The 27,710-nt window shown below is 54.3% G+C and overlaps 10 protein-coding genes across 10 annotated transcripts in view; 2 read left to right on the top strand and 8 right to left on the bottom strand.

The window, feature by feature from the left end:
• Positions 1-433, bottom strand: part of CCM_00542 (phytanoyl-CoA dioxygenase family protein) — a gene marked incomplete at both ends in the record, with an annotated part of 1,061 nt that extends 628 nt beyond the window's left edge. The window contains one exon of the mRNA XM_006665702.1: positions 17-433. Coding sequence (XP_006665765.1) covers positions 17-433 — 417 coding nt within the window. The remainder of the gene's footprint in view (positions 1-16) is intronic.
• Positions 434-1,355: 922 nt separating this feature from the next.
• Positions 1,356-2,404, top strand: CCM_00541 (uncharacterized protein; the record flags this gene model as incomplete). The annotated part of the gene is made up of 2 exons (XM_006665701.1): positions 1,356-1,619; positions 1,700-2,404. The coding sequence occupies 2 exons, from the start codon at positions 1,356-1,358 to the stop codon at positions 2,402-2,404; spliced, it is 969 nt and encodes a 322-aa protein (XP_006665764.1).
• A 952-nt stretch (positions 2,405-3,356) lies between these two features.
• Positions 3,357-3,958, bottom strand: CCM_00540 (uncharacterized protein; the record flags this gene model as incomplete). Its single annotated transcript, XM_006665700.1, has 2 exons — positions 3,357-3,539; positions 3,602-3,958. The coding sequence occupies 2 exons, from the start codon at positions 3,956-3,958 to the stop codon at positions 3,357-3,359; spliced, it is 540 nt and encodes a 179-aa protein (XP_006665763.1).
• A 673-nt stretch (positions 3,959-4,631) lies between these two features.
• CCM_00539 (glutamate-cysteine ligase catalytic subunit) lies at positions 4,632-7,095 on the bottom strand (the record flags this gene model as incomplete). The annotated part of the gene is made up of 5 exons (XM_006665699.1): positions 4,632-6,546; positions 6,604-6,749; positions 6,811-6,876; positions 6,934-7,006; positions 7,085-7,095. The coding sequence occupies 5 exons, from the start codon at positions 7,093-7,095 to the stop codon at positions 4,632-4,634; spliced, it is 2,211 nt and encodes a 736-aa protein (XP_006665762.1).
• Positions 7,096-8,222: 1,127 nt separating this feature from the next.
• CCM_00538 (cAMP-regulated phosphoprotein family protein Igo1, putative) lies at positions 8,223-10,017 on the top strand (the record flags this gene model as incomplete). The annotated part of the gene is made up of 4 exons (XM_006665698.1): positions 8,223-8,474; positions 8,730-8,832; positions 9,341-9,381; positions 9,538-10,017. 4 exons carry the CDS (start codon positions 8,223-8,225, stop codon positions 10,015-10,017), a joined length of 876 nt encoding a protein of 291 aa, XP_006665761.1.
• Positions 10,018-10,826: 809 nt separating this feature from the next.
• CCM_00537 (MYG1 protein) lies at positions 10,827-11,963 on the bottom strand (the record flags this gene model as incomplete). The annotated part of the gene is made up of 1 exon (XM_006665697.1): positions 10,827-11,963. The coding sequence occupies one exon, from the start codon at positions 11,961-11,963 to the stop codon at positions 10,827-10,829; it is 1,137 nt and encodes a 378-aa protein (XP_006665760.1).
• A 1,152-nt stretch (positions 11,964-13,115) lies between these two features.
• Positions 13,116-14,815, bottom strand: CCM_00536 (tubulin gamma chain (Gamma tubulin); the record flags this gene model as incomplete). The annotated part of the gene is made up of 4 exons (XM_006665696.1): positions 13,116-13,343; positions 13,443-13,907; positions 13,962-14,510; positions 14,639-14,815. 4 exons carry the CDS (start codon positions 14,813-14,815, stop codon positions 13,116-13,118), a joined length of 1,419 nt encoding a protein of 472 aa, XP_006665759.1.
• A 673-nt stretch (positions 14,816-15,488) lies between these two features.
• CCM_00535 (RNase3 domain protein) lies at positions 15,489-19,126 on the bottom strand (the record flags this gene model as incomplete). The annotated part of the gene is made up of 2 exons (XM_006665695.1): positions 15,489-16,024; positions 16,078-19,126. 2 exons carry the CDS (start codon positions 19,124-19,126, stop codon positions 15,489-15,491), a joined length of 3,585 nt encoding a protein of 1,194 aa, XP_006665758.1.
• A 1,263-nt stretch (positions 19,127-20,389) lies between these two features.
• CCM_00534 (ZZ type zinc finger domain protein) lies at positions 20,390-23,832 on the bottom strand (the record flags this gene model as incomplete). The annotated part of the gene is made up of 6 exons (XM_006665694.1): positions 20,390-21,900; positions 21,956-22,805; positions 22,933-23,151; positions 23,478-23,649; positions 23,696-23,755; positions 23,813-23,832. The coding sequence occupies 6 exons, from the start codon at positions 23,830-23,832 to the stop codon at positions 20,390-20,392; spliced, it is 2,832 nt and encodes a 943-aa protein (XP_006665757.1).
• Positions 23,833-25,814: 1,982 nt separating this feature from the next.
• CCM_00533 (uncharacterized protein) lies at positions 25,815-26,276 on the bottom strand (the record flags this gene model as incomplete). Its single annotated transcript, XM_006665693.1, has 1 exon — positions 25,815-26,276. One exon carries the CDS (start codon positions 26,274-26,276, stop codon positions 25,815-25,817), a length of 462 nt encoding a protein of 153 aa, XP_006665756.1.
• Positions 26,277-27,710: the final 1,434 nt, after the last annotated feature.

Here is a 27,710-nt window from a genome sequence, read left to right as displayed (position 1 = left end):
CCGCCGCGGGGCTCACCACCACCGGCGCGGCGGCGGCCCGGATGGCGTCGTCGTCGAGGAGGGCCGCAAACGGGGCGCTCAGCCCGTGCAGGTAGTGGCCAATCTTGTTGATGGCCTTTTCCTTGGGCTTGGCGAGCGCGCCCGCGGCGTCAAAGGCGTCCTCTTCAAAGAAGAAGCGGATCTTGTCGCCGGAGCCGAGAAAGTAGTCGTCGCCCACGTGCGCCGCGTCGCCGGCGGCGCCGCCGGTGGTGAAGCGCGTCAGCGGGTGCGTCTCAATGGGGAACTCGGCGAGCATCTTGTGCGTCTCGGCGAGGAGCGCGGAGACGGTGGTCGGCGCGAGCGCGCCGGGTATGATGAGGTACCCGTCGCTGTTGAACTTGGCGAGCTGCTCAGGCGAGAGGCCACCGCCCGGGGTAGTGCCCGCGGCCGTCATGTCGGCGAGCGGGTTGTAGTAGAGCAGGTAGAGTTGCAATGTGGATTAGCAGTATGTGAGATCAAGTAGCCAAGGTTTCGGGGAGTATGGATGATGAAAGAATGTTGTTTAATAAGGTTGTATCTGTGAAGTCGAGCAGTGGAGAAGATGTTAGATGTTGTCGGAAGTGGCTGGGCGTGGGGGAGTACATCCCCACCTTGCGTATCAGCTTGAGGGGACTCACGATAGAGAGATAGATCAGATGGAATTATTATTATATATAATTAGGGAATAAGTTATCGCAATTTAAACCTACTTACTAATAGGAATTAGTTATAAACTAATCTGATTAGGTTAATAGTTAGGTTAATAGTTAGGTATTTAGGTTAGTAGTTATTTAAGGTTAATAGTATATAATTATAGTTAGTTAGGGTTAGGATCAGTTATATTATACTTAAAAGAAATAAGACTACCTTATCTAAGGGATACTACCTTTATGTCCTGATCCTAAGTTTCCAAATTTCGAGCCAAAGTTGAAATTCGGTACCTTGATACTAGCGTCCTCTGTGGGCTTTATCAGGAAGTACTGTTTCGTCTACGGATTTTGCACCACAAGAGTCTTACAATTCGACAGGAAAAAAACTATTTTTCAGCCTATATATAGTGCTCTAATTGGCTCTATCTACCCTGGTATAACCCGTCTCTTACCCTGGTCGAAAAGGTACTTCTATGACCGGGGGTCAATTTTGTGTTAGGTATATAGTAGAATTATGTAATTAAACCGAAATCGACAATTGTATCGAAAATTTAGAAACTCAGGTTCACAGCATTAGCTAAACTTACTAAGGTACCTAGGTGAGGTGTATTTATGAGAAAACACCTTCGCAGTTAAAATGAACCCAGCCGATGTTTCTCCTCTAAATATCTAAATCGGTGTCTAATAATGCAAAATCCCGACAGAAAACCCTCTTCCTCCGCCCCCAATGCGAACGTTACTGGTGCTGGAAGCCTTGGGTTTATCCAGGAAGACCTCTTGGACGAAACCCCCCCTGGTACTAGCATTGCCGACTTTTGGTCGCCGAAGCTGCGCAAGTTCCGAAAGCACGACCAGCGTATCAGTTGGAGAAAATATGTCGGATATGGGATGGACGGTATCGTCTTTCGGGTACGCTTTGGTGATGGGGATGGTCCATTTGCCCTAAAAGTGGTATGTGACTACTCGACTAAGTTCCTAACGCATATTTTTTTTATTATGCCCATACCTTACTAACATGTTATGTTATCTAGTTCTGGAAGACTTTCCCCCCGACTACCCCCTTAGGCTTGCATCATATGTACACCCCGTCTTGGGCCTTCGAGATGGAGTGCAAAAACGCGGCGAGGATCGAGGCCCTCAGGTGGGCGATATGCCAGTCGGACGAGCCGATCGTCGTCTCGTCGAACCCTCGCGGCAAGAAGGGTGCCATGAATAACGTCTACGCCTTTACGGACGAGGGGCGGAGTAGACCCGTACGCTACGACGACCCGCAGCCCATGCCCGCGTTCCCCGACATAACCCGCTGTTACGGCTGGCTCAAGCTTAGGCGACGAGACATCCCGCGACAGTTCGAAAGGCTGAGATGGACGGAGATAGTGGGCAGGGACGTCGACCCAAACGTCGACTACCAATACGCGCTCGTATACGACTACGTGGACGACGCTAAAATCATGTCGGACCAAGACGTGGCCGAGATGCAGTCACAACTGGACTTCTTCCATCTCACCGGCTTCTCGATTCACGGCTACCAAGCCCGGAACTGGCGCCGGGGGAGGCTGGTCGATTTCAACGAGATCGTGTTCTGCGACCGGCGGCTAGGGTGGAACGAGCCCTCGCGGATTGACGCGCTTGTATGGAAAGGAGCTGCGATTAGGGCGAATAACCCGCCTGCCTTGAATGGATGCGAGAGAGGTGGTGCTGCTACTGTAGAAGACGATCACGAGAGTGGCGAATAGAAGTTGAACCTGGTTGCTGTGCTTTTGACTACCGATGTGGCGAAGGCGGGGTAGGAAAGCTCCTCGCCTCGAAAAGATGTAACTACCTAGGTAGGTGACGATGGAATCGGATGTATTATGCCGGAAGTCCCCGTCGTCAGTGTGCCACCGCGTATTCAGCTTTGGATACGTGGTCTGGAGATTGTTGTAGCCGTAGCCAGCCATAAGAGCCAGGTAGAAGAGGCCAAGCTTAACAGTTAAGATGTCATCCCCAGCGTTACCCCAGGGGATGGAAGCATATTTTGGTGGCTGGAACTCGACCCCCGAGAGGGAATCCTGATAGTTCGACTCCTCGTTTAGGGATATTGCGTCGAGGGAGCTCGATATATCAGAACTCGCGGACAGGACACGGTGGTGGCCCGTTTGCAACGTCGCCTGTGCTGCCACCCGCGGATCGCGCCCCGCACTCAGCCCGCCATAGATGGCTTCTCTGGCGTACTGGAATACCACGAGGCACGCGTCGGTGATGATGAAGCCGTAGCGAACCTCCGCGCTCTTCGCGTAGGTGAGGACTTGCCTTACCGGCCATAGCCACTTATTCTTTATTATTTTTATTATTTTTATTATTTTTATTATTTTTATTATTTTTATTATTTTTATTATTTTTATTATTTTTATTATTTTTATTATTTTTATTATATTTAAAAATAAGATTTCTTTACTTTTAGAGTTATTTATTATAATAAAAAAAGATATTAAAAAAGTTAAATTATAATCTTATTAATATTAAATAAAAATATATTTAAAAAGAAATAAGGCTATAGCTATTACTAGCTTAGTATTTAGGATTTAGCATAGTATAGTATTATTTAATAAGTATTAAAATAGATTAACCTATTCTATAATAGTAGGGTAGTTATATAGATAGTCCGTCTGAGTCGGTCCGGCTAGCAGCTCTCATTTTCAGATAGAATCATGCATTCATAGGCTCCTCCAAGAACTCATAACCATCCTCGGGAGGCAGCACAAACGCACTCAACACCAATCCCACCACCGTAGCGATGCCGAGCAGCGCACTGGACAGCGCCAGGTACCACGAAACACCGAGCTGCCACCCGGGAATGACAAACTGCTCATCGTGGTCAAATAGATATGCCTACACATGAGCCCAATCTCGTTAGCCTTCTCTCGCCATCACCACGAGCATCGCCAACTCACCACAGCAGAAATCACAATCAGCTGCACCGCCGCAAACGCCGCGACCAGCCCCGCGACAAACGGCCAGCCGCTCGCACGCTTGTACTTGCCGCCGCCGAGGGTGATGCCAAACGAGACGAGGCCGGCGAGCGCGAGGACGACAGACAAAGACGCCAGCCAGCCGGCGGTGCGCCACAGGGTGCAAAAGTAGCGCCGCTCCGACTGGCACAGACTCGCGGTCGGGTACGGGGTGCAGCGGTCGCCGTCCAGGTTGGAGCAGCTTTTGTGCAGGCCGATGGTCTTGCGGATGGTGTCGCCCTGCGATGTTGTGACAGCGTAGTCAATCCAGTTGGGCATGGCGATGGAGGCGACAATCATGGCGGCGGCTGTGCGCAGCTCAACGAGGTTAGCAGCTTGCTAGTTACCGAGGGAGATGTATAAACGGTGCGATATGCATCGATGGGGAGCTTGGGCAGTGGGCAACGGTGGTCATGGCAGTGGAGCTATCACGGACGGTGGTGCCGCTGCGATGCAAGGTTGGGTATACGTACAAGCCACAAAGGCGACCAAGGCCGCAGAATAAACCGAAACGCGCGTCATGGCCTGTTTTGTGAGGCGAGGAGGATGTCTGGAGATGGGAATGTCTTGATCGATGGATAAAAGACAAAGTGTCTGCAGGTGGCAAGTTGTCCTCTCGACCATTGGGCAGCACAAAGCTGGGTGCCTGGCAGTCGCAAGCCCCACCCCACTCTCTTGACATCACCATCACATAACCGTTGAGCTACCCTATCGAGAGCGTGATGAAGTGGTGTCATTTGTTTCTGTTTCTAGGCTGCACGCGAAACGTCCATTGTATTCAGATTTATTTTCGAATGTGCTTGTATCAGAACCCAAAATAGTGTTGTGTTGCTGATATGGCGTATATACGAGGACTAAATAGCGTACGTAAGTCGGGATCCTTCTCTTCAACTCAAGAAGAAACTCGACGGTATAAATAAAATGATGCACGGAAAGAAAACACCCTTTCTCCGTGCTAGCCGCTTTTGACAAATTATAGCTGCTGCTCCGCTCCCTCGATCCAGTCACTCTTGCGCTTCCTTGCCGGCGATTCCGCCTCCGTCGTCGGCATCACCGTGTCCTCATCAACCGCCGCCGGTGCTGCACCATTCTCCACCTCCATCTCCTCCGCCTCGGAACCGCACCCGCCACGGAACCGCCCAAGGAGCCTGGATAAACCCTGGATGCCGAGCCCGGCAAAGTTGCGACCGGCCGCCTCGCGCTCGCAGAGCGCAATAACGGCGCCAATGAGGTCGTGGTTGATATTGTCACCGACGACGCTGTCCTGCCGGTAGGCCGGGTGCGCGGCAACGAAGCGGCGGATCCAGCGTGCGGCCGTATCGAGCTCGCCGCTGGCACGCTTGCTGATGAGGCTCAAGTAGGTGGCGAGCTCACAGCGCGTCTCAACGTCAACGTTGACGCTGTCGAGGTAACTCTCCACAATCGGCACGAGCCCGGGAAACTCGCCATCGGCGGAACCGTTGATGATTTCGTCGATGCTCATCTCGGCGTATTCGAGCTCCACGGGGCCGCCGGGGGAGCCGGGTCGGCTCGGGTAGCGGGAGCCCGGCCGACTGCTGCCGCCGCCGTTGCCGTTGGGGGCGGTGGTGCCGTTGGCCATGTCGTCGCCAAAGACGGTGTTGGCGCGCGAGGGACGGCTGGGAAAGACGTTTTTACGAAAGTAAAACGTGTCTTTAAGAACGGCGTCGAGGTTGTGCGCGCGTTCCATGTTCTCGTCGCTCTTTTTGATGGGAATGTAAAAGTTGAGGTCAAAGGAGAGGATGGCGCGGGTGAGGAGCACCATGAAGACGGAAAAGGCGGCGTTTTCAAAGTCGGTGACTTGAATCTCCATGGAGCGGAACTCGACGCGCCAGCCAATATTATTCTCGGCGGGCGGCGGCTTGAAGCGCATGTGCTGCCAGTTGGTCGATTGGATATTCTCAAAGTGGTCCGTCTTGGAGAGGTCGAGCTCCTGGAGGTCCTCCTCGAAGATAACAATGGGGTCGCGGATGAACAGGTGCGCAAAGTGAGTTGCTAGCCGATCGTCCATGCCGCCGTTGATGAGTTCTGCCTTGATCTTGGGATCGAATACGAGATCCGGATCCATGTACTCTTCCCGTAGTCTGTGATCTAGAGAAATGTATGTAGAGTTGGAAGCGTATCGCGACTTGGGAATCCTCCAGCGATCATTCTTGAGTGGTTTTTCTCCCAATTCCTCAGGCGTTCTGCAGTCGACGGCTCTGCTAATCTGGTTCCATCTCACGTCGGTGCCGGCCAGGAAGCCCTTGTAAATGGGGGTCGCCGCCGTCAGCGCAAGCATGATGGGCCCCAGCGGGCTAAGCTGATCGTAGAGCGTGCGACCCTCGTTGATGTTCTTGGCCTGAAACGTAATTTGCAGACAGCAGCTTCCCATGCCAAACGCCATGGCATCCATGTGGATGAAATTGTCCGGGGCCGCGCCGTTGCGCACATCGTCGTCCTCGGGGAACTTGTGCAGGTCGTAGTTGACGGTAGGGTCCTTCCATGGGTTGGGCGTGTGCTTGTCCTGAAAGATGGGCACGTTGACCTGCACTTTGCGGCCGCGCCGGGAGCGAATATTGGCGGCCAGCGTGGGGAAGCGGATGTGCGGGTTGGCGATTTCGTCGGGGACAAACTGGGACCGCAGCTTGTCGCCCGAGGGCGGGTAGTACGGGTCGGTAAACTGGCCCGGCGCGCCGAGGCGGGGGTATGTTGTGAGAGTGATGGGGTATTCCGAGGATAACATGTGCTCCTTGGCGATTTTGCGGCGCAGCTTCATGTCCGGCTCGACGCCGAGAAGCTCCTTGAAGCCAATGCCCCAGGGCTTGCCGGGGGTGGCCTCGAGCATGAAGCGGCCAAACTCGGGATGGAAAACAGGAAGAGTACTGGAGCTGGAGGAAATTGTTAGCCCTCGGCATTAGTGGTGAGAAGGGTAGATTTAGTTGTACTTTTTGGAATGGGCGTCTTGAAGCGCCGGCACACAACTACCGTCAAGATCCTTGTCCGCGGCGAGGGCTGTGAGAATCTCTGCCTGGCGCAGAGAGAGATGAACCTCTGGGTTGTCCTTTTTGTAGTTGACAACTAGATATTCAACCTGAAATGATGAAGACGGTTAGTTTGTGATTGGGCAACGCGATGAGCAGTGAGAGCCTTACCTCATCACCCCAGAGCAAGGCATCGCGCTCCTTGCCCTTGGCCTTGCTCCAAATTTCCAGCAATTGCTACCAGAAGTGTCAGAAAGGAGATACGATAATGGCAGCAAGAGTTCATTTACACACCTTGATGCCCCATTCCCGGACCTGGTCGGCGCGTTTCTTGGCCTCGGGCCACTCCAGCGCCGTTCCCAGTGCACTGTCTCAACAAGTCAGCAAGCAGCTCAGTCGTTCGCAGCGTCAAAACAAATACAAGTTGGCGAAGAATTCGACTTACAGCAAGCCCATTCTGGTGATGAAACGGGATGTGTGTGAGGTTGTAGAATGTAGATCGGTACGCAGGGCAGAGCAGAGCTAAACGCAACCAGCTGTATATATGACGCAACCCGCGACAGGCAAGTCTAGCCGTAGCGTGTGCGAGACAGCGACAGCCCGAGACAGATCAAAAATGAAAATAAAGGAATACCAATCACGCCAAGAGCACAAGCGGCGGCAGGGCTAGAAGAAGAGAGGAGAGAAGAGGGCGGAGGGCGAAAAGCCGTGGTGGGCGGAGATGGGCGGTTTTTGGATAGGTCCGGCCGGCCAGGCGCGCGGACGGCGGGCTGGGCTTGTGTTGGCGACGGCCCGGCAAGAGCTGGTAGGAAGTAAGGCCGTTTGTGCCCGTTTGCTCTTCTTTCTTCTTTCTTCTTTCTTCAACCAGACTTTTTCTTCCAATCACGGACGGGAACCAAAGATGTTGTTTTTTCGCCGTACGATTCTCAGCACGCCAGTTCGAAGGATTACAAAACTCAAAAAAAGCCCAACCCGCGGCTCTTTGATGAAAGGATAGAACCCGGCGCGCTAGCCCTCGAATGGCCTTTTTTTCCTGTTCAATTTTGCACCCGACGAAGCAATGGTGGGGGCGATGGCTGGGCTTATTTATAAGGTCCCCTCTCAAGGAAAAAAAAAGCAGAGCGGATTTTTTCTTCAAGTGTACAATGGTTTGATTTTTAGACGATTGCTTAGAAATCCAAAAAGTAATCCGTACGCGGGGAAGGAACGCCGAATGTGCGGATTGTCAGACATGCACCAGGAAAGCCATGATGCAGACATGCAGGATGTAAAATCATTTCTAGCCGAGACTTTTTTTTCATCTTGCTTCATTAAGCTGAAAATAGATATCAAAGGGTTTCCTCCGCAACTGTAGGCAGTGAGCGGTTAGAAAGAAAAGAGTGTGTTTGCGCAAACAATCAGGTGACCGGCCCAGTGACAGTGCCGGCTCCGGAGGACGACAACGATGATGAACGGGCTGTCGGGGCGCATTGAATATTAGCAATATCAGTGTAATCCATGCTTCGGGCCGTCGTAGCCCCATGGTGACACGCAGGTCCTTTTTTTTCCTATTCTTTTTTTCTTTTTGGCTTTGTGCTTTACAAATGCAAGTCGCAACCTGCTTACATGGCACGGACAAGATTGCCCTATGCTGTGTACTTGACGCCTGCACGTGCATCATTGCAGGCACAATTCGGACCGGCAGTGCACCACCTCAGCTAGGTATGGGACGAATCGCGAGAATCAGCGGCAATGGACTGAAACCGCGGGCCGGCCCACTGATGAATTGCATTACAACAAGCTACGCTCTATTGATGTGTGCGAATCGAATTTCATACGCTATCGCTGACGCAATTGTTTGATGAAGCCAGGCGAGCTTGCTCTATGACAAGGACGGTATATCCAGTACCTTATTACCCCTTATGAATGTATTTATGCGACGGGGCGTCTGTACCAGACCAATTGACTCGGACAGATATACCAATTTTATGCACATATTTTCCAAACAACAATACAACTGCCAATATTTCCCTTTGTCCGCGCCCATTCTTGAAGCGAGTTGTAGTGAAACGCAAAAACTGCGCCAGGTGACCTCGGCGACCTCGATATAGACATACTCCGATACAAGTAACCCCCGCCCGGCCGTCGTTTCTACCGCGCGGATAGACAGATATTGCTATACCCGGCACATCGACGACCTGGTACCCAGGTACAGTACGCACGCGCGGGTTCTGTCCACTGTAATCTTCCCGGAGCCCACTGTAGTTTTTCCCACAACGTGCTAGCGCCACCTCCGCCTCTTTTTAGCTCTCCCGCTCTGCTGCTCCTCTCCTCTGACTCGTCACTCGCTTCGCTCGTCACCACCACACCACCACTACACACCACCACCTACCTACCTTGCCGACCTACACTACTTGCTCACCCATCCTTCTTCCCATTGCCGACCCCCTCTTTGCACAAGTCCTATTTCGCAACTCACTACACTCATCGCCGCCGCCTCCTTTGCCCAGAGCAGACTCGAACTCGAGGGAAATCGTAGCTGTCTTGACAGTGACGCAGCACCCCGACCCCGCTTTCCCTCTCCAACAGCCGACCTTTTTTTTTCGTGTACTTGCACAGACCAGCCCAGAACAGCGAGCGGTTGACTAGGCCACACAGCCTTTTTTTCCCTTGCCGCCGACAACTTCATTCTTTTTATAATACGAACGAGCATCAACCGCAGCCATGAACCCTCTTCTTCAGAAGAACAAGATTGACGTCAAGGTAAGAAACTTTTGTTTGCTTGCCCCGGCCTCACCCCACCAACAACCTCACGCTCGACCAACCACCAACCCACCCACCTCACTCGACAAACCATAAGACGCAACCGCATCGACCTGCATTGAACCAACAGGACTAACACGCTTCTTTCCCCTGTAGTCGCTATCCCCCGACGAGCAACGCCTCTTCCGACTCTACGGCAAGCTCCCCTCGCGGTCCGACCACTTCGCCAAGCACCTCAAGGACCGCAAGTACTTTGACTCGGGCGACTACGCCATGTCCAAGGCCGGCAAGGGTGACAGCGTCGACGCCGGTTCCGTCGGCTCCGAGCACCCCGTCCCCGAGAATATCCCCCACCTCTCGTCGCCCGTCAATGCAGGCGGCTCCAACGGCGGCAGCGGCCCCGGCAGTGCCATTCCCAAGCACCTCGGCATTGGCGGCGCCAGCGCGCCCCATGGCACGGCCGCCGCCGCCGGCCTCAACACCGCCATACCGCAGGGCTTCCACGCCGGAAGCCCTGTCAAGGAGAGCAGCTTCCTGCACCGCGAGACGTCGGCAAACGAGAGCGACGACGACAAGACGACCGCTCCCGCAGAGTCTGTCGCGGCTGGTGGTGCTGGCATCCCGATCCGCAGATAGGAAGTATTGGCCTTCCTTTCCCATTTATACCAGCAAAGCAGAGGCTCGCCTAGGCTTCGCTCGCTCGCGTTACCCCGCCTTTCAAGTTATGGCTCAAAAGGGATTCTGGAACGCTGTACAAGATTGACGCTTCCTTTCTCGCCCAAGGCCCTCTTTCTCTTTGCCCATATCAAAACGATTGGACACAACTTTCCGTCGCGTTCTCTTCTCTCTCCACATGTTCTTTACCACGCTTTTTTATTGCACGAGTCGGCGTTTACTTCGTCTCCGAGGGGCTACGTGGCGTCACAAATGCGCACACCAGCTCTCTCTGGGGCAATCTTTCAATTTGCTGGGACGCATTTTTCTCTTGTACCATTTCTTTTGTCAAACGCAAAGGTGTCTGTCCTCCATCTCCTTTTTCTTTTCCTTTTTTTTAACGTCGCCTGTTGCACAATGTCACGAATGGCTGGCTCCATGGTGGGAAATGAGAAAGAATAAAATGGAAAACAGAGTGGGATCTTCATGTACGAGGAATCAATGGGAGGTTTTTTTTGTCACGCGAGGAGCCAAATCTGTCGCCTGTTGCAAGGATCGCATACTCTGTACTTTTGTCGTCGACACGCAGGTCCGATGCATTTTTTTTTCGTAGCTGAGCAAATGATGTTGTTTCTCAAAATCGAAAGTGCCTTTCTAACCTTGCGCTTCTTTTGTATACAAACAATCCTTAGGATCCTTTCCGAGATGCCTGAAATTCTAAATCAAAACCCCAACACCAGGTCCTTTTTGTTTTTAATCACCTGTTTTTGCTTGAGCCGTCATGTCTCCCCTCACGCAGCGAGGGCCTTGGCGACCATGACCTTGGCACCGTCAAACGTCGCGTTGCCGCCAATGAAGCCGGCGGCGTGCACAAACACGCAGCCCTCGACCCCCGCAATGGCGTCAAGCTCGGCGTCGCGGAAGCCGCGCCAGGCTTCCGGCAGGGGCTTGCGGCTGACAAACGAGTCCTTGGACTCGGGCACGCACTGGATGCGCCACTTGGCGCCGGGCTCTGGCTTTTCCTGGTACAGCACGTACAGGACGGAGCTCCTGCCCTCGTCCTGCTCGAGCGTGTACAAGTGGTCCTTCCAGGGGACGCTCTGGCCGTCGAGGACGAGGACGCGGCCGTCGGGGTCGTGCTCGGCGCGGCGGGCAAACGCGTCCTGGACGACGGCGCGCGCGGGCAGCCACGCGGACGCGTAGTAGTCGACCTCGCGGTCAAACTCCTCGCCGATGCGCTGGCTGGCCGTCAGGAAGCGGGCGTCCTCGCGGCGCTGGGCCTCGGCGGGGTCGGCGGCAGCAGGTTCGTTCCAGCTGGGGTTGAGGCGGCCGACCATGGCGCCGAGGCCGAAGCCGCCGTCGGAGAAGCGCTTGGCGAGGCCTGCGGCGGCGACGGCGGCGGGATCGTACACGGCGATGCCGTTGTCGTGCGCGTCGAGGGCCTCGACGAAGCTCTGGTAGATTTTGGCGTGCAGCAGGCGAACCTGGGCGTCGTCCTCGGTGGCGCTGGCGCCGGCGCCCGCCAGACGCTGGGCGATGATGGCGCGGCCAAAGTGCAGGAACACGAGGCCGGCCGACGACAGCTTGGTCGGGCGGTCGGGAAAGGTAGTGGCGAAGCCGCGCTGGTGGTGGTCGTAGCGGTGGCGCGCCGCGTCGTACTCGCCGCCGACGTCGACGACGGTGTGGCACGTCGCGAGCACGGCCGGGTCGCGCGTGCGCACGAGCGTCGAGTTGGCGTACGCCGGCAGCCGACGCAGCATGTGCACCGCGAGCGCCTCGTCGGCGTGGAAGTGCCCGTTGTGCGTGCCGATGAGCAGGCTGCTGCTGCCGCCGTCCGTCTTGAGGCGCTTGGCCGCGGATTCGGCCGCCATGGTGCCGAGAGTGGTGGTCGTGGTGAGGGCGCGGCGGAACAGGAGGGGGCGAAGCATGGACTGGCCTTGCGAGAGTGGTTGGATATGGGAATCGAGGATGGTGGCGGATGCGAAGCTTGGGCTTTTTTTGAAGGCTGCTATTTTGACAACAAGAATATCAAATAACAACAAGCTAAACCTAATTAGTATAGACCCACATAGCCACTCCACCAAGTTTTGCAGGGGACAGTATCCGTACCAGCGTCAATTCTTAACGAGTATTGATTGCATCTCTTAAGGCTGCCACGATGGCTGGAATTAATAAATTCGCTATGATGAAGCTAGCAGCTAGAATTGATAGTTGATGATTGACGCTGCCAGCGGCTGGAGCGAAGCTGGTGGCGTGCGTGGCGACGTGCGTGGCGGCATGCGCGGCGGCGTTAATTGTTGACTCGTTAAGACGTCGTTCTAGCCCCTAAATTTGCAATAATAATACCTATTATATCGCCCGTATTGCCCGTATTGCCTGTATCGCCCGTATCGCCCGTATCGCCCGTATCGCCCGTATCGCCCGTATTGCCTGTATCGCCTGTATCGCCTGTATCGCCCGTATTGTCTATCTCTATATCGCTAGCTAAGAGGCTGCCTAGTACCTACCTTGCGGCGCTCTTAAGGCTGTTAAGGGTGTTTATTGATAGCAGGAAAACACTAGAAGAGGCTATCACGAGATTAAGCTGTGTTAATAGTGGTTATTAGCAGTCCTACCGTCTAATTAGCTAAAAATTTAACTAGCGTTACGCTAGACGGCGCTAGTATCCACTGTGACCTATAAATCTCTAATTAGGTTTAGCTTGCTGTTATTTGATCAATTCTTGTTGTCAAAATAGCAGCCTTCGTTTTTTTTAGGAGGACAGAGGTGGAGTGGTGGGGAAGTGAAGACAAGTTGGCGGATTGGGCTGGCCAGTCGCATGCAAGACATTAGAGCATGTTAGCAACAGCAGGAACATGTGCCCTTTACCATATGAACTTGAATATCATGCTGGAAACTTTCGGGCCCAAAGTAATTGTTTCTTTCAAATTATCAAAAGCACTACACATGTCATTCATAAATACTCTCAAACGCCTGTAAAAAGCGGCTCATTGCCTCACAACGAGCGCCAAAATTCGTAACCGCATGGAATACCCCGAGCCTTGTACGAAAAAACCTTCAGCAGTTTCAAGAAACCCAACTCAAGTCATTCGCCGGTCATTGTCCGCACTCGTCGGCTCCGCCGTGTCCCCCTTGAGGTAGTCCTCGTTCTCAGCCGCCTCGTACTCGGCAATCAAGTCGCCCACCACCTGGCGCGCCTCGTCAAATTCGTTTAAATTTTCCGAAAACGGCGCCGTCTTCTTGTATCCCTCCATGAAGGCGTTGCGCTTGCGCATGCCGTCATATTGTTTGACGATACGTTTGAACAGCTGCCCAACAAGTGCCCTTCAGTCAGCGCACGATGTTCTCGCGGATTCAAGGGACAAGAAAGTAAAAGACAAAACAAGGGGAAGAACAAAAAAGCGTACCGTAGCTATGGACGTATGGTTGGCCAGCATCAGACCGCTCACGCGGTGGCTCATCGGAATGTACGGGCTCCTCTTGGTCAGAGCGACCTGTATGCTCGCCGGCCCCCAGGGGATAAAGGTGGCGAGCTTGCGCTCCCGGATGCGTAGCAGGCTCTTGTGCACGTCGGTCGGGTCGACTTCGCCCTGAATGACATTCAAAATCGAAATGTAGCAGCTTTTCTTGGCCGGCACCGTCGATACCATGCGGTTTTTCGGCTGCAGCAGCCGCCGCATCACGTCGAGCACCGTCGTCTTGCGCACCGTTTTGGCCTGCTCCACCTGGTCCCCGGTAAAGGGCGTGTAGGCCGTCATGAGAAAGTGGCACCGCGGCGTCGGAATCAGCGATGCCAGGATGCTCACCAAGTCGTTGTGCATGTACCCGGGGTACCGGAGCGTCGTTGTGCTCGCCGACATGACGGTGGAGACCTACGACATCGTGTTAGCGGACGGGTTGTGGAAGAGACCGTGGAGAGACATTACGAGTTGGTTGGTCTGCTGGAAAGATGGCTTCTCGACGTGCAGACGGTCCGCCGCGATGCGCGCCAGCGCGCCATTGTCGAGCACCACGACCGAGTCGGCGTTTTGCGTCAGCCGCCGCATCGACAGGATGCTATTGTACGGGTGCACCACCACATCGCCCGAGTTTGTCGTATCCGGAAATACAGAGTACGTCTGGATAATCTTTTTCGGAAACTGGTCGTTGAGGCGCTCGAGCAAAAACGAGCCCAGGCCGGAGCCCGTGCCGCCCGCAATCGAGTGCAGCATCATGAAGCCCTGGGGTTCCCAGTTAGCATCTCTGTGATTCCAAGCCGGGGGGGAGTTCCCGTGGGGCGGAAAAGGATTAACCTCTAGAGAGTCGCTGCCGTCCGCCTCACGGTCAATCATTTCCAAAATCTCCTCGTACACCTCGTTGCCGCTCTGGTAGCCGTCGCCCCAGTTGTTCGCCGCGCCCACACCATTCTTTCCAATGTAAAAGTTTTCGGGATTGTAAATGTTGCGGTACGGACCCGTCTGGATGCCGTTGATGACCTGCGGTGCGCCACACGGTTAGCAGGTGTCATCCTCGCCAGGTGTCATCCTCGTGTGTTGTCTCCTTTATCTCTTCCCACAGGTGCGAGAGAGAGTCGCAAGGTCAGCGGGGAAAGAAGGGATGGTACCCTCGGCTCGAGATCAATCAGGATCGCGCGGGGAATGTATCGCGTGTCGTCGCTCTGGTAGTAAAACACGTCCTTGCGGTCGCCGCCCTCGGTCGCAAAGTCCTCTAGGTTGCCGTCTTGACTGATGCCGTGTTCCTGGCAGAGCTGCTGCCAGAACTGACTGCCAACTATCGCCATGGGATGTTAGCAACCTGTGCATCCTCTCGCCATTTCCTGCTGCGCTTGGGGCCCAAACTAACTGCTGTTGCCGCACTGTCCAGCCTGAATCGTAATAATTTCCCTAGTAATCAAGGCATTTGATCAGCTGCTGTGCACCCTTTCGATAATAATCATCGTCTCGTTCGTACCGTGGCATTTTGTCGACTGCTGCGGCGGGTCGTCGCTGCGGTTCGCTGTAAACGTTGCGGGTTGGGAAACGCGACGCGCGCGCAGCCGAGCGTGCCCCGCGATGCAAATGTGAGCCACGCTTTTTTGGTGTGGAAACTGCATCCTCCCTCTCCGCCACTTGAGACACAGCTCAGCCAGCGCTACAACGCAACCCGTCCATTCTACAGTTTATCACAGTCACAGAGAAAGAATGAATTGGCAGAAGCAAAGGCGTATTTTTTCCCTTTCTGGGCCTTGATACAGTATAAATAGAATAGCTAAAACAGCCTCCCTCTTCTGACAGATTGCCCACTAATAAAACAAGTAAGAAGCTTCGATGCTCTAAAAACGCCGTTCATGCAAACCAGTAATAGAAAATGACTATACCTTTTTTGTTTTCCCTGCGGCTGTATACCCTAGCCGTCTGAAATGCTATTTCCAGGCCCGTGGGCCGAAACAAAATCCAACAGTCCACACCCAATTATTATTCAACCTGCTTATTATGCACCTTTTGCTCCTCAAAGGCCTCCGCCAACACCTGGGCCACGTCCTTGGATTTCACCTGAAGCATCCAAGTCTGCAGTCCATCGCCAGCCTCGTTTGATGTGGTAATGCGCACATACTTCCCATCCGCCTTGTATGTGGCATTGGGCAGAAGCACTCTGTTGATTGCAACATTGCCTCTTGGTTCAGCTCTTAGCAGCAGACGCACCGCGTTGGTCTCCTTGTGCTTCAACACTCGCAGCAAGCCGACTCCTTTTGTTGTCCATGGACTCTTTGGCTTGGGCTTATCCTCGCCATCCGTTTGCTCGTCAGGCACAAACTCGAGTACCTTGGCCCGTACCTCATGTACAGCCTCCTCATCTGACTCGGCACCGTCTGTAAGGTTTATCTGTTCGTGTTTCTCACCTTCTTCGTCATCTCCGTTCTTGATCGCCTCGGCTTGGCCACTGGGCTCTGGAGTGCCCACGGCTGGCGTGGTCGCCAAGCTGGAGCCTCCAGCCAGATTTAATGGCGAGTCTATAGGCGACGCTTTAGGGGGGCGATCTTCCGGGGCAGAGTTCGAGACTTACTGGTCCCGGTGATAGAGGATCCACCGCTTGGAGGCTGCAGACTGGCACCAAAGGACGGTGCGGCCTGGAACATGTTGCCACTCTGTGGCTGAGCGGCTGTGAAGCTAAAGCCCGAAGCACTGCCCGCAGACGCGCCGCCAAACAGAGGCGTGGAGTTGCCAGAGGCCGGATTGCTGCCTCCAAGCGTTGTTCCTCCCCCAATAGGAGCAGACGCACCTCCCGCGGCACCAAACTGAAAGGTAGCAGATCCCGAAGCTGGGGTCGCTGAGGCAGCACCAAAATTGAACATGCTGCTGCTTGGCGGGTTGATAGACTGGCTGTTGCTGCCGCTGTTGCCACCGAATGGATTGGCGAAGCTGGTATTGGTGCTGCTAGCATCCGTACTACCCGTGCCACCACTTGAAAAGTTGAATCCGAAGCTGCTCGATCCGTTGCCAGTGGACGGAGCCCCAAATGAAACCGACGTGTTGCCGTTGGTCGCGGTGTTGCCACCAACAGCGCCGCCAAACAAGTTCACAGACGGCGTCGCGGTTGCAAAGGTGAAGGAGCCAGGAGCAGACGAAGTCCCGCCACCGAACACCTTTTTCGCGGGAGACTGCTCATCTTGCTTCATCGGACTGCCAAATATTGTTCCAGAGTTCGTTTTGGTCGCCTCAGGCGATTTCGGCGCAAAGAGAGGTTTTCCAGCGGCAGGCTGGGTAGAAACGGTTGAGTTACTACCAAAGCTGAACATAGGTGTGGCGGCCGGTGCAGCCGTAGCAGGTGCATCAGTTTTCGGTGCGGTAGCGCCAAATAGTGGCTTAGAAGGAGTAGCAGAAGCGCCACCAAAGAAGCTTGTAGCCGCGGGTGTGGTCTGGGCTCCAAAAACAGGTGCTCCAGTGGTGATGGGAGCGGAAGCCTCGGTAGAAGAAGCTTTCGCTGGATCAGAAGGCTTTGCGCCGAAAAGAGTCGATGACTGCATCACAGGTGTAGACTCCTTAGCCTTGTCGACAGTACCAAGGAGGCCCGAAGCCGCAGGCTTAGCAGCGGCCGCGCCAAATAGGTTTGAAGCAGGCTTAGCCGGTTCCGCTGCCGTGTCGGCAGTCGAGGCGGCAAGCTTGGCACCAAAGAGTCCTGACGCTGAGGTCGCACTGGAGGGCTTGAAGTCAAACGCCGGCTTTTTGGCAGGTTGGGAGTCGTTTTCCTTATCAGACTCGCCTCCATCTTTGCTAGAGTCGGCAGCAGGAGTAGCAGGCTTGTCAGTGGTAGCCGGCTTGGTACCAAAAAGGTTGGATGGGGCGGTGCTCTTGGGAGCAAAGATGTTGCTAGCGGAAGAAGCAAGCCCGGCAGACTTTTCGATAGACTCGACTGCTTTGGGAGCACCGAAAGGGTTCGAGCCAGCCGGGCCGGATGGCTTTGCGCCAAAGAGAGCGGACGCGTCTGAGGGCTGCGAGCTGCCGAACGGGTTGGCCTGCGAGGCAGAGGGAGCAAATTTCAGAGGCGTGGTGCTAGGGTTCCAGGTCTTGTCGACAGGTGCGATTGTCTCGGCAGGTACAGTTGTCTCGGCAGGGGACTGGCTAGGCTCAGCAGCACGGACAGGCTCACCATCGGTGCCTTTGGTCAAACGGTCAAACAGGCTACGGCCTGGTGTGCTCTCGCGAGTGGAGTCATCAGCAACGGTGGAGGCAGCCACTTCCTCAACCTCCACTGCACTGGCCTCGGCGCTCTGTTCCTCGGCCGGCTGCGCAGCAGGGCTCGCGTCCTGGTCGGTTTCACTATCGCTTTCACTATCAGCATCGACGCCGCTGTTCTTGGCCGAGCTAGCATCAGACAAATAGCCGAAGATGTTACTGGCTCCAGTAGGGGCGCTTCCACTTGGGACTTGTCCAGCGCTGGCCTTGATGTTAGTAAAGACAGAACGAGCCAGACCACCTGCAGCAGGCTTCGGGGCAAACGGGCTGGGCCGGGGGGTGGAAACCTCGGTGGTCTTGTTGGCAATCTTCTCGAAGAGAGTCTTAGTCGCAGAGGGCGTAGAACGCTTGAGAGGCTGGTCCTCTTCGCCAACAGAGGCTTTGCGTTTGTTCTTGCCAGTGGGTTGAGGCGTAGCAATGGGAGCTGGCGCGTCCTGGCCAACCTTGTCGGTAGTTTGGCGTTTGCCGAAGCTATTCGCATCGCTGCTGACCGTGTCCTTGGTTAGGTCGTCATCGGCCTTCCTCTTCTTGGACGGTACGGTTTTGGAAGGGGTCGCTTCTACAGCTTCCGCTTCCTCCTCTTCTGGCTCAGGAAGGCCATGCTCACGACGCCATCTCTTCAGGACTTCCTTTGTGGGCTTGACGTTTTGGAATTCGTAAAGACCATAGCGCAGCAGAATAATGCTTCTACTCTTCTCAAACTCCTTGGCAAAGTTGATGACGTTCAACTTCCAGTCCTTTCGCGCAAAAATCTCGTTGGCGGCATATTTCAGGCGACGGAGATCGAGAATGCAGAAAAATTGTCTGCGCTGTTCTTCGTCGAGATGGTGGGGGCAAAGGTGAGCGAGGAACTGATCGGCATAGATGGAACCCTTGGAGTTCCATTCCTTGGGCACCTTTCGGGCAAGGGCCTCGCCGGTGAGCTCACGCGGGGGCGAAGAGATTCGCATGGGGAAAAGGTCCTTGTCTGACGACTTGGCAGCCATGCCGCGCGGTGCGGCACTGGCTGTGGATTCTCTATAGACTCGCGATGGCTCGGGGGTCGCGCCGGGGGCAAAGACCTTCTTCATGGTGCTCTGGGGTAGGTTGGGCGAAAAGGGGCCGGATGGCGGACTTTGTGTGTGGGCCGAAGCCTGAAATATGTTTCGAGCGGTCGAGATGTTGCTTTTGCTAAGCGCGCCTGCAGGCGTGTCGCCTCGGCTAGAAAAAAAACGGCGTGAAGGCGCGGACTGAGGTGTTCCGAGGTGCTTAGCCGAGGCCTTGGTAAAGGGCGACGCGCCATAGGAGCGCCTCGCAAATGGTAGCGGCGGGCGAGCTCGCGGCGTTCCGTTCGTGGATGCAACGCTGTCGCCATCGCTCGGTAGGGCGAAGGTAACCATGATGTGAGAATTGATAGTCGAGACGCGCGCGATGTGGCGAATGCGTAGTCAGCCTTGTCAGGTTTCGATGGATGAGCAAACGAAACGCGACGTGAGAGATGAGGCCAGCAGCGACTAAAAGGACGTTGGATGATGACCCGCGTTGCACAATTGTGCTTTGGATGGTCGCGTCTGCGGTGACCACCGTGCAAGGGAGGTGGGAGGAGAAACTCCGGCGTGTTTTACCCAGATGGCGGCGCGATGGACAATGAATGGGGGGGGTTGCCAGAGCAGCACAAAAAAAGGTGTATCTGATCCCCAAGGACGGGAAGCAGCAGAAAGGGGGGGATGTTGTGTTACAAGAGTCGATGCATGGGAAAAATCGCTTGGCCGTTGGGTGTGGGATGAAGGATAAAATAAGCGCACAAAGACGGGGGTGGGTTGATGGATGGCCCAGCGTTTGTGTTCGTGTTGTGGGAGGCGGGATGCACACGGAGCCGCTCACGGCCAGGCAAAACTTGGGGTGGTGAGAAAAAATAAAAATGTCAGCCACAAACACGGGGCGCCCAACTCTAAGAGCAAAGCTGAGGACCTGCCCAGTGCATGCGCCCAGTGCGAATGCGCCCAGTGCGAATGCGCCCAGTGCGGGTGCGCCGCGCCAAGTGGGGGAAGGGCAGCTGCAGCCAATGGATTTGTCGCCGCACGGGATCCACCTGACAGTCCTATTGCGGCCTCAGGCATGAACTCATTTGGCGCTCACTTAAACATACTGGAATGTGTAGGGTATCACGGACATCACGGACATCGATACTGCTGCTGGGACAAAAGCAATGATGAGCCAACATGAGCCCATCCTTCTCCAAGACAACCAATGGTCAAAAGTCGATGTACCGCAGCGTATTACCTGGATATATGTCCAATAGATCCTTATTTGGTCATTCCACACCCTTCAAAATATTTCCCACATATGCCCAGGATCTTGCTCTCGATCATGTACGCCGCATCACATCCGCACAACCAAAAGCTCATATCGTGTGTCAATTTCGTTCCTACCTAACCCTAACATGAATAGAAAAAGAGTGGCATCCCAGAGCTCATCCGTCCACTCTGGTGGCTCATGCATCAGGGCCTCAAAATACAAAATAGCTATCGCAACAAATAAAAGAGGTTCACTAAAACAAAAAAAGAGTACATCGACGCTGCAGGCCGTCCACGGGCCAAAATTAGAATAAACTCTCAAAGTTTCGCTAGGACCAGCCGCCTTCGTCTTTACGCGGTAACGATTTACTCCTGCATCATCTTCTTGTGCTGCTCCTCAAGAAACTCTTCATCCGAGGCGTCGAGAATATCATACTCCTCATCTGTCATGAAACCATCATCAGAGCCGTCCCACTCGAGGTAAGACTTGGTAGTCGGGCTAGCGACGGGACTGGGAATCGACGAGGCGACGCGAGAAGTGAGTGTAAGCTTCTTCTCCTCGTGCACGCTAACCGTGGGGGACTCCGCCTCGAGCTTGGGGAAAATCATGGTGCTGCTGGCTTGGGACTCGTCAGCCTGTTCCGGCGCTGTCTCCTCCTCCTCGAGGACAGGAGTGGGGGGAGCGGCCTTGACAGATCGAGCCTGAACCTCACACCAAAGGCGCTCGCCGAATCGGTAGCCTTCGTCAGTGCATAGACGCCAGTACGAGATGAACTTTCCAGCACGCGTGGGAGTGCGTAGGAGCACGGTGAACTGGAACTCTTGACCAGGAGCGAGCTGCGAGTAGCACACGGTGGACTGAGAGGCCGACACAAGGTCAGAGATACCAGCGGGGTGAGTCGAGTCGACGTGGCCCATGTAGTCGCCACCGGAGAACTTGACGACACAGCCAGCAGGCCAAGGGACGTTTCCGTCGTTGCGGAGGGTCCAGGTCTGCTCAAATACGTGGTTGAGTCCATAGATAGTGCCATCAGCCACGCTCTCGCCAACGAAGCATGCCTTGAGCTCCTCTTCATGGTTAGTCTCGCGGGCCTCCTCCTTGGCCTGAGGGATGTCCTCGAGCTGCACAAGGGGCTCTTCCTCCTTCATCTCGGGCTTGACCATGATCTCTTCAGGTTCCTCGGGTTTCACGTCGACCACGGTTTGCACGGCGTTGACAGAGTTGGTGCTGGAAGAAGGTTGCGAGTGAGCCTCGAAACGGTCACCCATAGCGAGTAGTTGTCTGCCATCTTGATGCTCCCCAGAAGTGGTAACACTAACATGGCGGACGGGAGTCTTGAACTTGATGAGGGGGTGCGTCTGGTTGTGATCGTTGGCCGGGCTGGCCTCACAGTTGGCACAGAAGTCGAGGTCAGGGCAGATGGCGCACTTGTAGCGCGTGCCCCTGATGTAAGCGGGCCACGCTCCAGAAGTCTTGCATAAGGGGCCGTCGCAGCATATGCCTACGTGCATAGACTCCACGGCAGAGCAAGAGTGAGTCTGCTTGAGAGGCTCGAACAGAGGAGCAAAGCGGTGGTTGGGGTGAACAAAGCTGGCACTTTCAACGCACTCACTGCAGTAGTCCCAGTCGGGGCAGTCGAGACACTTGTGGCGAACCCCGCTGATGTTTTTGTCGCAGCCGTCACAAATGGCCATGTGCATGCGATTTCTGCCAGGAGCCATCTTGATATTGATGTGGTCAGGCATCACAGTGCCCGGAACGGCCGGACCAAAGGCATGCATGGGGTGGTGGCCATGAGAGTTTGCCGAGAAGCAAGATTGACAAAGGTCAAAGTCATCACATTTCTGACAGTGGAGAAACTGGGCATCGGGGAGTTCTATTGCGTGTTAGCCTAGCCATTCAGAGGGTGCACACGCCGTGAATAGACATACCAGTGAGGCAGGTGTTGCAGGTACGCATAGGTCCAAAAGGCGCCCAGGTTGGGGTTGCCGGAATAGCTGGCGGCGGAAACGCAGCTAGTGGTGAAGGCGGAAGAACGCAGTTGACAAACGACACGGGTGTGATCTCGGGCTCTTCCTTGACGGCCTGGGGCTTTGGCTTGGGGGAAATCTTCTCGGTACTGCTCTTCACAATGACACCATCGACAATGGAGCGCTTGATTAGCCAGTGGTTATCGCTCTGGCAGGTTATGCCCAGGTCGATGCAGGACTGGCAGAGGTCGAAGTCGCCATCATCGCAAGTGGAGCAGTGGTAGTGGGCATCGGGGATGCTACGGTCGCAGATATTGCAGCAAACAGCATAGATGGCGGTCGCGGGCTGATCTTGAGGTGTGATGGAGGCATCCAGGACGCTGGGGTTAAGTGACTGGCGGCTCATGAGGCAGCTCAGACGGCTCTCAAAGTCTTTGCGGAGTTCCTCACGATCGGCGACCAGGTCGGCAGCCTTGGCAAGCAGAACGGGGTCGTACTGCTTGGACATGCTGGGACCGGAGGTGCGCAGAGGCAGACTGATCTGAGATGGCGAGGTAGGCTGCTGGGGTTCTGGCTTGGTTGCAGGAACGGGTTCTGTGCTTTGCTCGACGGTAACGGGCTCGGGAGTAGGCTTGGGTTCTTCAAGCACTGTGACACGCAGCTTGAGCTTGGATTTAGCCTTGGCAGCGCGGTAGAGTTGCTTGTATACTGGGAGGTTTGAAGAGTCGAGGAGAACAAACGAGGCGGCCGAGTCGGAGTATCTCTCAACCATGGCCTTGCGGTCGGCAGGAATCTGCAGGAAGGTTCGGATCTAAGCGGTGTTAGTACGGATAATTGTTTGCAAGGCTGGTGGCCGAGAAAAATGGACAATTCTTGAAATGCAAGTACAGGCCTTGACAAGGCTGGCAAGAAGAAGGCAAGGTAGCAGAGAAACGTACATGCTCCTCAAGAACTGTGGGAATCATCTCACGCAGAGACATCTTGACTCGGCGAGTAGTACCATCGAAGGTCACCTTGACGGTGACCATGGCGTCGGTGCCAGTAGCGGTAGTCGACATGTCTGTGGATGGGCTATCTCTGGATGTTGTCAGTTTGTTGACGGAGAGATTGCGAGATGGCGGTGCAGGCGGGCGATTGAGCTGAGGTGGCCGACCAGGCTGCATTGAAGCGGGCCGACTTACAGCTAGAAAATGTATACCTAGGTAGGTGAATGGTGTGCGTCGTCAGCGACTGACGTAGTAGGGAATCTGGCACGCCACGGATATGGTACGACGGGGATAAAAGTTGTAAATTTGCAAGTACGAAGAGAATATAACGCGACAGCCTCGAACAGTCCCTTTGATGCAGCCGACGAGTAAATGATGGCCGGAGTAACAAGTGGCCGGGCAACAAGCGGTGATGGAGAGAGGATGATGGAGAGGAAAGAGAAGGTTTGGGGGAGAGGCGGAGGCAGAAAAAAGAGGAGTACGGATGACCTACTTACAGCGGGCCAGGGTCTTGGTGCAGGCGTCTTGTAGGCCTTTTTGGCCCAAAAGTTGGGGCGGTGGCCAATGGCTGGCGCGGCGAGCTTGGGGCGATTTCCAGCGGCTTTGACTCCGTACCTAGGTACCTGGTAGCCAGAGGGATTGCGTGTTCTCACAGTAGCTACCAATTCACTACTAATCTACGCTGATAATAACACATGTCTGTTGTGGCAGTGACGCTTTTTCGCTGGAGGCCTGGCCTGCGAGAGTCAAGAGTCCAAGACTGAGGCTGGATTCGCTGTTTCGCCCGCGGCGCCAATCTGAACCCTGGTCTCGTCCCAGCCGGCCCGCTCACCCAATCCGAATCAGGCCCATTGCAGCAGGCAGAGACAGTGATGCGTGCCACCTGAAGCAAGTGAATTATTGTTCGCCACGCCTAAGGCAACCGGCTTACGGATCTCCGGGACCGACGGCTTTCCTTTCCTTTCTTTTTCTTCAAGTCAAGTCACATGTGGTCGGATAAGACATCCCAGGCAAGTGCGCAAAAGGCAAAAGGCAACACGTCGCCCGCCCCCCAGGCAGCTATCAGCACTCGCAATCAGGCGAATCGTGCGGGGGTGGATATCTTAGCGCAGCGCACTGAAGCCTTCACTTGGCTGACTCAGTGAGAGTGTACTTTTGTAAATCGCCCAGTATGAATACAGTACTGGCACTGTATCTGGCCTCAGGCAACGCACCCCCTCGAATTAAATTGTACGTACGGCTGTCGACCATTTTGCTAAACCTTACAAGAATGGCCGAGGAGAACGGATTGATGCCAGCATTGAGTCCTTTTTTTGTTGCTGCCCGGCGCCGATGACAGACTTGTGGTATCCCAAGCTAGCAACGTACACCTTAACATCATCAGGGAAACCTCTGGCGTTGACCACGTCTTGAACCGGATCTAGTATCATGGCTTTCCGCGTTCGCAATTATCTCCTCGGTCCATGCTAAACGAGAAGCACGCCGCCAAACTGACGCGATAATGGAGGCTTGTTCTGCCCTGTGCCTGGCCATCTTTTACACATCTTTGCTCATCGCCATGGCTGGTCGCATCGGCACTCTGAGTTTTTCTAGCTGGACGCCTTCCCTATTTTCTACTCGAAGAATTGTCAGATCTTGGCTTATTCCTCGAATACCGTAAAGTAGAGGAGCAAAAAGTTGAATCGTGACCGCGGTCGCGGAAGCAATCCCGCCCGTAGGCCAACTACGAACTGACCCGAAACCTCGTCAGGAAACGAGCATACTTTTGTAAGAGCGATGATGAATCACTGCACACGAAGGAATACGTATCATATCAATAATGTCGCTGAGAACATGTAAAAGCATCTACGGGTTGGCTGTAGATTGGTACTTGCTTGTGAGGCACAAAAGCAAACTGTTTCTATTTATACATTCTTGGGAGAGGACAGAAATCGGGTATTGTCCGTTGCACAATCGAAGGCTGATATTTTGACAACAAGAATTGGTCAAATAACAACAAGCTAAACCGAATTGGTATAGACCCTTGTAGCCACTCCACCAAGTTTATCTCTTAAGGCTGCCACGATTGATAAATTCGCTATGATGAAGCCGGCGACATTGATTATTGATTGTTGACTTGTTCAGGCGTCGTTCTAGCCCCTGAATCTGCGATAATAACACGTATTGTATCGCCCGTATCGCCCGTATCGCCCGTATCGCCTATATCGCCTGTATCGCCCGTATCGTCTGTATCGTCTGAATCGTATCTCTGCATCGCTAAGCCCTCGGGTCTATACCAATTCGGTTAGCTTGCTGTCATTTGACCAATTCTTGTTGTCAAAATATCAGCCTTCTGCACACAATGAGTGATACAAGGGAGCTGAAAAGCCACATTGACAGGAAACCAATACAACGCCATACGGGTGAGTGACGGAGATTCAATAAAAAACGACGAGTAGCTTGTGCACTTTTAAATGAATAATGCCGAAATTCGGCTGAGGAAACCCGTAGAGTAGAGTTATGAGATAACTCGTCCCATTTGCGCGTCCGTCCGGACATGGGGTTATCAGACGCGAATGTGTCGCATCGGTGCAGAGCCTCCTCCCGCATGAAATGAGGCTCTGAAACATTGGTTCCCAGAGACCACAAAATGGAGCCACACAATGAAGGGAACGAGGAGTGTAACAAAGTTCGTACGCATATCCAGAGTCATTTAAATAAAACGCCGTCGCCTATGAGTTGATAGTAACCCGTAACTCCCAAGCCATGCAATCCGCGAAAAGGAAACACAAAAAAAAACCCCGCCATGTATCCGTAACTATCTATGCATGTCCCGTACCCAGACCAGAGCCCATTCAAGACACACCCGTCGCGCTCCACTGGCTCTGAAACTCCCGCCCGACCCTCTCGAGCCTGGCCGCCGCCCTCTTGGCCTCGCGCGCGTCCTGCGGGCTCCTCGCGACGACCACGCTCACCAGCCCCGGCGCCACACCATGCTGCTCGCCTTCTTCATCACCCTCTTCCCCCTCCGCCGCCGGCGCTGTCTCCGAGGGAGCACATTCGGCTGCAGGCGGCGCTTGCAGGTATGACTGCAAGACGACGGCGGCGGCGGCGGGCGGCGGGTACTCGACCATGATGCGCTCCACGACGCCCATGCCGACGCGGTGGGCGGCCGTCTGGCTGGTCAGCGCCGACGTGGCGAGCGACGTGAGCGACTCGAGGTGCGCCCGGGACCGCGAGGACGTGATGAGCGGGGTGAGGGTGTCGTCGGCGAGGTGCAGCGACAGCGTGGGGTGCTGCGCAGGGAGGTTGGCCATGGCGGTATATGTGGTTATCTTCTCAATGTATGGGCTTGAAAGAAGTGTTCAGAAGAAACCACGGAAATGAGAGACACGGGCGAGAGAGAGAGAGAGAGAAAGAGAGAGAGAGCTTTCTCCCAGGAAAAGAGGGGTTGGGGAGACGAGAAGGTTATATGCGCATCGGTGGGAATGAGGGCAATGGCGTCAAATAAGGTGGCCACGATACACCGAAGAGGACGAGGGGCGGGATTCAGTATGTGTATGGCGTGGTGGTGTGATGGGCAATGTGCAGGAAACCGGCAAACGTGCCCGGGCCATCACAAGATGGTCGACGGAACTTGTGCGGGGAAAAGGGGAGAGACAAGATGTGCAAATATGTATGTTCCTCGTAAATTTGCACATCAAGCATTGGCATTACCTCGGTATAAAAACGCCGTGGCGTTCGTCTTTTCCCTTTTTTTAATCTGTTTAGCCGCCGTAGGCGTTATGAACGAACCTCTCCGGAATTTCGGTGCGGGGAAAGCGAGACACGGAAACCCCCCCCCCACGCAACAAGCAACGAGAATACCGACAATTTGCCCACGCTCCGTCATCGTGCATGAGAGAGAGGATGGGACGTTGGAGCAAAAAACGGTTTGTGGACAGAGATAACGGGGCGGGGAAGAACTAGTTCGTGCTAAATTACTACGAGGAGGGGCTGAGGCCGGCTTGGCATAGGTTTGTTTTCGGAATTCTATCACTAATGGTTCGATTGATGACCCTGTGAATGTGATATCGTCGACGAGGCATTTGTCGCTTTGACCAGTCTTGAAACCATCAAGTTCTCGTGGTGGAGGGAATCCATGACCGGACAGGCTTACAAAGGACATATCAATATCACTCACCCACAGCCAGAGCCGCAAGAAAAGTACGAGGAAAAGAGTTCTTTTGGCCCCTAATCAAGTAAGAAATGCCCGTATTCGTCAAAAACACCACCAACACCGCTACCATGAAAAATAAAAGACAGACAGTATACCAGTCAAAAGCAGACGAAGAGACGTCATACGACAAGAAGGATACAAGAAGAAAATAGCGCAGCATCCGGCCTTCATCCCGCGTCAATACCAGTCCATGCCCATCATCCAGACAAAGAAAGATAGGCCCAGCCTGCAATAGCGAACAGTTGGCACTTTTTGGGTCTTTTTGCATCACTGTTCCTTCCCAAGAACAGGAAAAAACGACCATGCCATACTGAACAGTCATTTGCCAACCCACCGCAAGAGCGGTCAGCAGAAAACAAAAGGAATAGAATCGGAAAAAGAAAGATGGCGAGGAAAAGCACACACACAGAGAGAGAGAGAGAGAGAGAGAGAGAGAGAGAGAGAGAGAGAGAGAGAGAGAGAGAGAGAGAGAGAGAGAGAGAGAGAGAGAGAGAGAGAGAGAGAGAGAGAGAGAGAGAGAGAGAGAGAGAGA

Source organism: Cordyceps militaris (genome assembly GCF_000225605.1).
Source record: "Cordyceps militaris CM01 unplaced genomic scaffold CCM_S00001, whole genome shotgun sequence".
Classification (NCBI taxonomy): Eukaryota; Fungi; Ascomycota; class Sordariomycetes; order Hypocreales; family Cordycipitaceae; genus Cordyceps; species Cordyceps militaris.
The sequence above is the reverse complement of the archived record's forward strand: the minus strand, read 5'-3'. Positions and strand labels throughout refer to the sequence as shown.